Source organism: Bactrocera tryoni, unplaced genomic scaffold (assembly GCF_016617805.1).
Source record: "Bactrocera tryoni isolate S06 unplaced genomic scaffold, CSIRO_BtryS06_freeze2 scaffold_254, whole genome shotgun sequence".
NCBI lineage: Eukaryota > Metazoa > Arthropoda > Insecta > Diptera > Tephritidae > Bactrocera > Bactrocera tryoni.
In genome coordinates, this window is record NW_024395982.1 from 1 (window position 1) to 11,443 (window position 11,443).

The window sequence follows — 11,443 nt, forward strand, 5'->3', positions numbered from 1 at the left end:
CGTGTGAAGCTTTAAACGCGTTTTTCTCAAAACTATGTTTTTTGAACTAGTGACAACTGTAACTCGAAGACCGCCAAGTAGATTTTAATGAAATTTATACACCTTTTAGAATACATAATAAACTCGGGCCCGATCGAAGGATTTCTATTTTTTCAAAAATTTCGATTTTTTAAGACCAATTAACTGTCGATTTTTTCCCAAAAATTTAGAAAAAATTTCCTGAGACCGCCATTTTGTTAATGTTTGAAAAAACAAAAAGCCCTTCGATCGGGCCCAGGATTATCTATTTATAAAACTAATTTTTTTTGTACGATTGATTTTAGAAGAATCTCCAACGATTCATGGTTGTCACTGCAAGTACCTTGTTTTGGAACAGTGTCAATACAAACAACTATAACTTTGGAAATCATTTTTTTTTTGTTTGAAATTTTCGTGACTTCAATTCAACACATTCTATAATGCCATATTACTACTTTTGTAAAATAACACGATTTAATAGCAAAAAAAATACTGAAAATAGTAATTTTTTCGTGCCTCTGACTATCCCTAACCCCTTAAGTAAGGAGGTATGAAATTTTCATATTTTTTACTATTTCTTAATTCGATATTAGTAGTTTCTCTGGTTCACCCTAATATATAATAGTATATATGTATATTAACCTTTTAAAAATAGCTCTTATTTTTGAGAGAGAACTATAATCGTTCTTCATAACTGTTGATTCATCCAAAAAAATGTCCCCCAACGTCTTAAGAAATATGTCGTTGAAATCACAGAAGTCCTACTCGTAGGTGATAGTTGTCCATACGTTCCTATGTACCTTTTATAGTCGCTATTTTTTATTGCAGAAAATATTTTTTGTTTGGAATGATGATGAAGTCTACTATTCTTCTTTAGTTCGTATTTTTGTTAAATTTTGATATCAGAAATCGAAATTTAATTATTTCATGAGTTTGTTGCAGAAAAGGCTTATTTCTGCTTCTCGCGACGATTTTTTATACCATGTTGGAACTCTGCTCTCTTGTCGATCAGTTAAATTCCTAACAGGTTACTGCATTTGATAATAAATGTTTACGTTGCTATCTCTACATCATTATACCAATTTAGAAATGCTTTGGAAACTGTATGGAGCTAATTGAACTGAGTGTCTACAATTTATAAGGCTGTAACTCAAGGAATATTTGAGATATCGACTAAAATTTTAGTGCGTTATTTTTTGGGGGACTATAGTGTGAAAAAAATAATACGACTATTTAATTTAAAATTTGCACGAAAACCCATTCGTCGAAATATTTTTTTCTTCGTTAGTGTGACTGGCAGTGACATCGGTGCCAAATGACACACCAAACATCATTATCTTTCTGAAGTACATAAAGTGCATTCGGCGATTTTAATTTTTGTGCGCCGAAATATGCAGAATGTTGGAAAAGGCTTTTGGTGATAATTGTTTGACTGCGAGCAAGTGTGTTTGGCTGGTACAAATTATTCAAAAACGGTCGAGAACGCGTTGACGATGAACCGCTGTATATCAACACGTCAATAAAAGAACTGGTTCTTGAGAATCGGCGATTAATAGTAAGATATATTATTGGTATCGGGAGGATCAGTGAAATCCATTTTGAAAGTTCATTTGGGCCTCAGAAAAGTGAAAGCACGATTGGTTCCAATATCACAAAAATTTTCGAAAAACGCCGAAGAGTCTTGGGTTTATGCTTACGACCTGGAAGCAGGCGATCTATCGGCCGAACATCGCCACTTTGTTCGCCTCATTCAGCTCCGTGTGACTTCTGGCTATTGAGTAAACTCAAACGGCCGCTCTGAGGTAACCGTTTTGAGTGAAGTAAAGACATTAAACGTGAAGCGCTATGCCTATTGAAGATTATTCCGGTTATTGTCTTAAACAACTGTTTCCAAGATTGAAAAAAAAGTTGCGTAAGTCTATTGGGGACAAGGGAGATTGACATAGATTTGAAGAATAAATTAAGAATTTTAAAATTGTAAACAAGGTCTTACTATTTTTTACTCATAAGAGTATTAACTAAATATCAGTCAGCGAAAACAAAAATAACTTTCCTTAATTCAATTTCATCCCTATAACCACTGCAAAATACTATTCCACCGTGTGCCCAGTATAATTCCCGAACCCAGTTACTGCTGCAGTAACAAAGTCAGTAAGGACGAAAGCAAAACAATGCCGTAATTAAAGTTTGCCAAACTCAAACCAAAAATCTACAAATTCGACTTTAAAACGCTTCCAATTTCGAGCATTTTTCCTTAATTAACGGGAAAATTTTTATTACACCACACAGCCTTCCACTCACACAAATGTAGATACATATGTTGTTCCTATCAGCGCTGATCACCGAAATGCACAATCAGCAGCGTTTTCATACGAAATAGCAGCAAAACAACAACAAATATAACTCAATAAGGATAATAATAATAAATGTGAGACAACGAAAAAAATTTGTACTTGTAATATGAAGCCATTAGTTATTCGAGCAAAGCCAAAAAAAAATTAAAAGAAGTAAAGTAGTACTCTGTGGCAGCAGGAAGGGTAGGCGGCCAGATATCCCGCTGGCAGAGCAGCGGGGTGCATAGCACTCACCACCGCCACGCCGCTGTCTGATTGCGCGACGGACGGCGACTAACGGTGCATTTCATTTGTGTGAGTATCTGTGATGTTAGTGTATGGCAGCGAGGTGTTTGTGTGTAAATGAAGCTGCATATAAGTTTGTTCGCATGTAAGAAGTTGTTCCTGTTTGTGTGTGCGTGTGTGATTTTTTTCTATGCTTGCCATCGCCAGGACACGCTTATCAAATTAATTTCGGTTAAAATTTCCGTTTGTCGGTAATGGAGTGACTACTTGCTGTTGCATGTTTTTGTTGTTGTTGCTTTCATTTTGTTCACAAATATGTTGTACAAAATGTTTTTTGCATTTTAATTGCTCGCCGGATTTCTGCCTTGCACTTTACTTTTAAGGGTTGCGATTTTTCGATTGATTGTTTTTATATTTTTTTGTTGTTTTTGCTTTTGATTTGCTGCTGAAATTTCGAAAATATTTTGGCTGTCTTAAAATTAAGCGTGTAATATTTTTTTGTGTGTTTGTATGCATATTATAAAAAAGGGTTCAGGTTAGGGCGAGGCTGAAGGTGAGGGTTCCAGGTTTGTAGGTGTTTTAGTTGTGATAAAATTCTCGCATGAATTTTGAAGTAGACACTCAAAAATTTTCTCGTTTAGAAAATTAATTTACAGCAAATTTGTGTTTTTATACCCGAGCATATTGCTTACAGCGGACCAAAAAACAAGTCCTTGTATGGAGAACTATTTTATTTGACAAATTATCTTCACGAAATTTGGTATGGACTGCTGTTCAAGACAACGTTTTAATATCCGAGCATATAGTTCAGATCGAGCCACTGTAGCACATAGCTGTCATACAAACTGACGGATAAAAATCAAATCCTGGTATGGAAAACTATTTTATATATTAAGATATCCTCACGAAATTTGGCATATATAATTCTTCAAGACAATGCTACAATTTTCGAACATACTGTTCAAATCGGACCACTATATCATGTAGCTGCCATGAAAGGTGCTCAATCAAAATAAAGTCCTTGCATGAAAAACTCTTTTATTTTACAAGATATCTTCATCAAATTCGACACAGATCATTCCACAAGTCAACGCAACATGCTCCAATCATATGGTTCAGATCGGTCCACTATAGCATATAGCCGACATACAAACTGAACGATAAAAATCAAGCTCTTGTATGAAAAACTTTTTTATTTGAGAAGATATCTTCAGGCAATTTGGCATGTATTATTCTCCAAGGCAACCCTATAATTTTTTAAGAAATTGCTGAGATCGGTCTCATATAGCATATAGCTGCCATACATTCAGACCAATCAAGATCAAGATAAACATCTTTTTATACCCTTTAATGTTATGAAAATGTAGCTGTGAAGGGTATTATAGCTTCGGTGCAGCCGTAGTTATTGTTTTTGTTTCTTCTTTGTGTAAAAATTCATTTGTATGTTTGCATGTGTTTCTGAAAATTGTTCTAAAACTCCTCTCCAGCAATTTTTAGAAAGCGTAAAATAACGCCACTTTAGTTCCACACTTAAAATCTCACAACTTTACGACTTTTTCCACTACAAAGTAAATCAGTTCAAATTTCTCACATAAAACCAATGCCAGGAGGCCTCGTAAAATAAGTCGTAAAATCGCCTAGAAATCCCCCGGCACACAAACTGCGTTTGCATACTCATCTAATTTGCTGCAACATATGGCAACCTTATGAGCGTGGCACTGCTTAGGCGCGTCTCATTAGTCCGAATTGCAAATCCGGCAGTCAAATAAGGAATTGATTTAATTAAACATCATTTACACGCCATGCACACATCAAATGCAGCAGCGGCGCTGACGTGCGCGGCGTAGAGAGCTTAGCCAGAGCGCACGGCGAACGCTTTGGGCGCCTCGGGCGCATGCCGAGCTCAGCGCAGCTTAAGTCAAGGCTGTTGAGCAGCTGTAAGATTGTAAAATTTTAAATTATTTGCATGCTGCAACTAGCTGCTGCGCTGTAACGTAGCGCAGTTGTGGCAAGGATTATTAAAGCAATACATATACAGGCAAAGACTATCGTATCTCCACACTACAGCGCCCCACCTCATCATATCAACATATTACGCACGCACAAACACACCTAAAGCCACACTAAATGCCTGCTTTTGCTGCTGGCCAATATGGAATTTAATAACAGCACACTCAGGGGATTACCGTTGTGGCGCTAAAGTGCGGGCGCTTTTGGGTGTCGTCGACCAATCGGCGGCTCTGTCAGCCTTTCAGCGCTTCCAGCCGCAAGGGCGTTCGCTTTCATGCGCACACTTAAACATTCATAGCCTTTCAGCAGCTTTTGATACATACCAACAACTGCTTGCTGCCGCATGTTGCATGCACCCACAAATTATACAATTCACAATTCCGAATTTCTGTTAAGTTCCTCTACCCCAGCCGCCTCGTGCCACTTGCGCGGCGCACACGTGTTCAATGTTGCCCAATGATGGATAAGCCTAAGCCAATGCATAAACATGATTAAAACGTGCCACAGCGTGGCATATGCGGCGTTAGCTTGCAATGTGCCGGAGAAAAAGCGCAATCCAATGCGTTTCTTCGTCTTTGTATCGAAAGTAAACACGCGTAAAGTTCAAGGGAAGGAAAATTTTGTGTTTTATTGAAGGATCGCCGGTGGCAAGTGGCACGCCCAGCTGCAGTCAAAAAGGCTAAGTAGGTATTTAGTGTAAATAGAGAAGTAAATAATGTGTGTGTGTGTTCGCAAATAAAAAACATCAGGTTTTTGCTATTAAGTAAATGAACACCCGTAAGGGAAGCTACCCCTTTGTGTTGATTAGCTGCGCATTGATCCGTTATTTGTATAAGTTTGTTGGATACAATTGGCAATCCCGCAGACACTTGAACGTAGAACTAAAATAATTTTCTTACTTGCTCCAACTGGTCCATCAGTTTTTAAAAGATCGAACTGAAATTTCGCGCGCCCTTTTCCCTTTAACAAGCTGCTCATTTGTCGGAACCGCCGCTATCGGGCCACTTTGCCGTATAGCTGTAGTACCAACTGATCGATCAAAATCGAGTTCTTATATGGAATCTTTTTTTATTTGAAAGGTTATCTTCACGAAACGCGTTATGGAATATTGTCAAAGGCAACAATCTCGAAATATACTGTTGGGGTTAAACTACCGGGTTTTCGTTTCAACCATTTTTAGTATGTCATGATCGGTAATTTTTTTTCATTGTATTCGGCAATGTTTACAATTTCTTCTTGGAAAGATATAAGCAAGAATAGCGTTTACAAATTATTCAATTTTATTATCAAAATAATTGTTTTCCAATTGCAATTCAAGAACTCAAGTCCAAATGTCATGAACTTAATGTTTTTGCCTTGGAAAAACTTGAAAATGATAACGATTTTTTTAAGAAAATCATTTCCTTCGAAAAGGCCCAGTTTCATCTGAGTGGTGCAGTAAACAAACAGAACTTTCGTTCTGGTGCGAAGAAAATCCATAAATTATTACATTCACCTAAATTGACAGTTTGGTGTGGTTTTTGGTCTGGTGGAATCATTGGTCCGTACTTCTTTCAAAATGAAACTAGTGACGCTGTTACTAGCTGTTAGGGCTGTTTTATTGCTGCAATTGAACGAAATATATCTTCACAGGTTTTGGATTTCTAGCTAATAAATCAAATTAATATTAGCGAATCGAGTCATTGTTACTTGAAATATCTTTACTACTCTCAAAATAGGTTTTGTCATAAAATCGGTAAAAGAATTTATGAATTTCTCAAAAAGGTATAGCTATATAAAACAGTCGGATGTCATTCACTTAATTATAGTAGTGAGCTCCCGAAAGATCAATAAAATAAAGCGCTTTTGAAACATAATTACCAACTTTTACTAAGCTTAACGTAAATATGACTGTTCACTAGAGGTGTGTATGTCATTGCTGCGAAATCATTGCATTTCCGATGATGATGTGGGTAGGGAGGGATATTTAGGGAGCAGGAGGTCAGGTGTAGGTGTTAAGACCGTTGGGACAAAAGTTCTAACTGTAGGGAGACTTACGAGTACATCCCGGACGTTGGGTTTGTTGAGGGTAACCAAAACTTCGGATCCTGTCTGAGTCGTGGTGTTTTTTTTTTTTTTTGTTACGGGGCATGGACATCTGAGTGCATTTTTGCATTAGAGGCATCTATCTGACAGGTTGAGGTAAGGTTTGAAGACTGGGCTCACGTGATTGCAGAGTGCCCGATGTACTCGGACATTAGCAATATTGATGGGGATTAGCTGGACTGATGGACGCTTACATGTTAGTGGTGTGGTCTCCACTAGTCGGAGTGGGAGTTTAAATGAGAATTAGGGTTAGTTTTTGTGTGAGTGGTATTGTATGTGATGTTCGTGTGGGGTCCAACTGACACTTTGTAATGTCGAATGTGGAGTTGCTTTGCAACTGGGTGCTGGACCCAAAGTACGGCAGGGGTTTTAGATGAACCTTGAATCATACCAAGGTGGTTAGTGTGCATTCCACATTTCTAATTTTTACTGAAAAATGACAGGGATTTTCAGAGCGCTGATCGACGTATTGATTAGATCCGCTGTGTTTTTGAACGCCGTTCGCCCAACTTCTGGAATTTTAACTCACTCAAATTTTAAAAAATTAAGCAAAATATGGTTTTAATATTCTTCTTCTTTACTAGCGTACACACCGCTTACGCGATTATTGCCGAGTTAGGTGTTAATATTTATTATTGTTTATTTATTTATTTATAATAATTTTGGAAACTCATTTTTCAAATTTGTTAATTTTTTCTTTTGGTTGCTTGTGCAACATGTGTTTTCCGTATTAGTTTAAAAATAAATCTTATTTTTCCTTATAAAATCTAATTTTAAGAAGTGCACGGTTGAACTTAATTTTTTTGTTATTATTCCTATTTTTTTATTTTAACCAACACAAATTTTGGTCAGAAATTCTCCTAAGTTATAGCAAAAACAAGAAAACACGTTAACTTCGGTTGCACCGAAGCTAAATACCCTTCACAGGTGCATTTCTGTTAGTAACTATGTGTTCAGTTTGTATGGAAGCTATATGCTATAGTAATCCGTTCTGAACAATTGTTTGGAGATTATATTGTTACCTTTAGCTGTAATCCATGCCAAATTTCGTGAAGATACCACGTCAAATGAGAAAGTTTTCCATACAAGCCCTTGATTCCGATCGTTCAGATTGTATGGCAGCTACATGCTATAGTTAACCGATCTGAACAATTTCTTCGGAGATTACATTGTTGCCTTGGAAAATAATCTATATGGCAGCTATATGTTATAGTGCTCCGATATCGGCAGTTCCGACAAATGAGCAGTTTCTTGAAGAGAAAATGACGTTTGCAAAATTTCAAAACGATATCTTAAAAACTGAGGGACTAGTTCGTATATATACAGAAAGATAAACGGACATGGATAAATCGACTTAGTATGTCGATCATTTATATATATACTTTATGGGGTCTCCGACTTCTGGGTGTTACAAACTTCGTGACAAACTTAATATACCCTGTTGAGGGTATAACAAAATAGGTTATTTCACTTCAGAAAATTACAACAACGGAGACCCGAGTTGAGTCGATTTTGTCATTTACGTTTGTCCCAAACTTGTATCATAGTTTTTGAGATATCGATCTGCAAGTTTGCATACATCCTTTTCTGCTGCTCATTGTAGCATTGCACGATGCAGCTGCTGGACAGACTGACCGACCAGAATTAAGCTCTTGTATGGAAAAATTTTTTATATAAATTTCGTATATCTTTAGGAAATTTGGAATTTTTATCTAATGCAACGTTGCAATCTTCGAACATATTGTTCCGATCGACCTGCAGCATTAGCTGACATTAAAACTGATCGATCGAGATGAAAATTTTACATAAATTTTGATTTCTTATATCATCAGTAAATATGTGGTTTTATTTAGGAATATTCTATTGTTAATTAATTTGTATAATTCTTAAGTGATTTATTTACAAAGCTAAAGCTTTCCCATATGTTGGATAGTCGAAAAAGTCGTTTCGTATTTTGTCAATAGATGTCGTTGCAGTCGTATAGATACATATATCCACACCTATTACATTGTGTAATACCATTTAGAGATTTTATGCTTCATTTAACCAAAAACTTGAATTCGGGGAAGTTGAAAAAAGTTACAGCTGTTCAAAAATGAGTAAAAATAATGAAGAAATTCGATATATATTTTGTGTAAAAAAGTGAAGAATGACACGCAAGCCACCAATAAAATTTGTGAAGTTTACGGAGACGATGCTGTATCAGTTCGTGTAGCACAACAATGGTTCGCTCGCTCCATCACATCTGGAAATTTCGATGTGAAAGGTGCACCTCGCTCTGGTCGACCTAACGTTGAAAAAGTGGATGAAATTATGGAAAAGATTGATCAGGACCGTCACATAAGCAGTCGTGACATAGCTAAGGAACTTAACATTTATCATCAAACGGTTTTGAACTTTTTAAAAAAGGCTGGCTATAAAAAGAAGCTCGATGTTTGAGTAACACATGAATTGTCTGTAAAAAATTTAATGGACCGAAGAATTAACATCTGCGATTCTTAGCTGAAACGAAATGAAATCGAACCATTTCTGAAGCGAATGGTAACAGGAGATGAAAAGTGGATCAAATACGAAAATAATGTGCGAAAAAGATCATAGATCAAGCGTGATGAAGCTCAACAAATGGTCGCAAAGTCTGGATTGACGCCCCGAAAGGTTATGCTGAGTGTTTGGTGGAATTGGAAAAGAATGATCCACTATGAGCTGCTCCAGCCTGGTCGAACGATTGATTCTACATTTGATTACATTTTACATTGATTAAAAGAAAGGGCTTCGTCTTTCATCAGGATAACGATAGACCACCCTCATCTTTAATTACTCGGCAAAACCTGGTAGAGCTTATCATATATATCATTTGTTCCGGTCTATGCAGAACTCTCTTAATTTAATTAAGTTGGCTTAGAGCAGTCTGTGAAAATTACTTTTCGGAGTTTTTCGGCAAGAAAACAGAAAAGTTTTACACTGATGGAATGATATCTCCAGCGGAAAAAAATAAGTTAAATTTTGAGTAGAAATACGAAAAGACAATATTTTGACAAACTAAAGTGGTAAGCTTTTGTATTGTCATTTAATATAAAAATTTCAAAGATTCTTTTGACCATTTTTGGTTCAAAACATATGTTTACGATTAAAAAAACGCCGGATTTTGGTGACTAGCGCCATATTTATTTTAATAGCGTCATGCCTTTTTTAGATTACAAAGCATAGATACATACAGACAACAAGTAGAAAATAGCGACAAATTCCATGCGAGGCTTCATAACATCGAACGCGAAGCTTTTATGGTTTTTATGGGCTTCTCAAACCGAAAAAACTTCCGTTCAGCGAACACACAGCGTAACAGCAGTGTCAGAGCCTAAACTCACTTTTGAACACGCTAGCTAATTATACACGCACGCCTATAAGTACCCATATATTTTTAAACATCTCTATGTACATATGTGAAGAGAATAATTCCTAACTTGCTTTTAACCCTCGAACACCTCAAACACCCCAAAAAACACATTTGATATCTATATTAGCATAAAACATTAATTAAGTTGTCATATCGACGCCTCCTAGAGAACCCTCATCAACAATTCAAAGCAAAGCGTATAGACAAAAAACACAACAACCACAAAGTGATCATAATAACAGTAAACACGACACATAAATATGAATTATGAATTCAACAGCATTCACTACGTTTCATTACATATCATTTATTTATTTGTTTTGCTACTCACTTTTGCATTCATTGGCGTCACGTGCCGTTGCGCGACCCCACGGCCGATCGAAATGGAATGGCTTGCAGCGTTCACAGTCGCGACCCGTTGTATTGTGTTTGCACTCGCAGGCGAGCACACCGTAACGATCCGGTGAGCATTTCGATGCATGACCGTTGCACTTGCAGCGTCCACCCACGAGGAAATCGGACACAGCATAATGTTGGCCCAAACCGGCAGCACCGTTCAGCACCGCCGACCCAGCGCTCGAGATGGTGACCGCAGCTGGTATGCCCAAACCATCGGCTGCCGGCTCGATCACATTCGTACCATATTGTTGTATCAACACGGAATTGCTTGCGGCTTCGCTATATTTGCCATTCGGCTTAATATCTGCGCCGTTGGTCTCCAAAACATTCAACGTATTCGGTTCGGGCATTTGCAGACGATGAAACACCACTTTGACATCGGTGGCGGTGACCCAATCTTGCAGCACTTGCGACGAATCCAAATCACGTGCCGATGGACGTCCTTCCAATGTGCTGAAAGCGATGCGCGAACCCTGCAGCCCAGTCACCTCGCCCACCTGCCCACGTGAGTCGGTGCAGCGTGCTTCGTGTTCGTTGTGTTTGGTGATAGTGGCACGATTTGGACGCCCATAAACGCGTCGACACTGTGAACTGTAGAACTGGAAGGGTTGCCATGTCTTGCCATAATCCGTACTCTTATAAATCGCAATCGAATCGGGTTTCACCGATTTCGGACACAATTGCAGACTCACATAGGTTAGTTCGTATTTCTTGCCCAGTGACAGCGTCAACGATACATTATCGGGTGGCGCATTCATGCTTGTCACCGCCGGTACGGGCGCCGAACGCCAACACGTCACATTATTCGAATTATTCAAATCGGTTAGCGCTGATTCGGGAAAACGGCGCGCCGGATTGCTGTGATCGCAAATATGGCAGCTCAAATCTTGTAGATTAGCTTGTGTACCGGCACCGCTCAGTTCGCAGTAGCGTTGCGGCTGCTCGAGTCCACAAGTGC

The 11,443-nt window shown here is 38.0% G+C and overlaps 1 protein-coding gene across 1 annotated transcript; it reads right to left on the minus strand.

The window, feature by feature from the left end:
* Positions 1–10,417: 10,417 nt before the first annotated feature.
* On the minus strand, positions 10,418–11,438 carry LOC120781067 (netrin-B-like; the record flags this gene model as incomplete). Its single annotated transcript, XM_040113219.1, has 1 exon — positions 10,418–11,438. A coding segment is annotated over one exon (1,021 nt), but the record flags the coding sequence as incomplete, so codon positions are not given.
* Between the last annotated feature and the right edge of the window lie 5 nt (positions 11,439–11,443).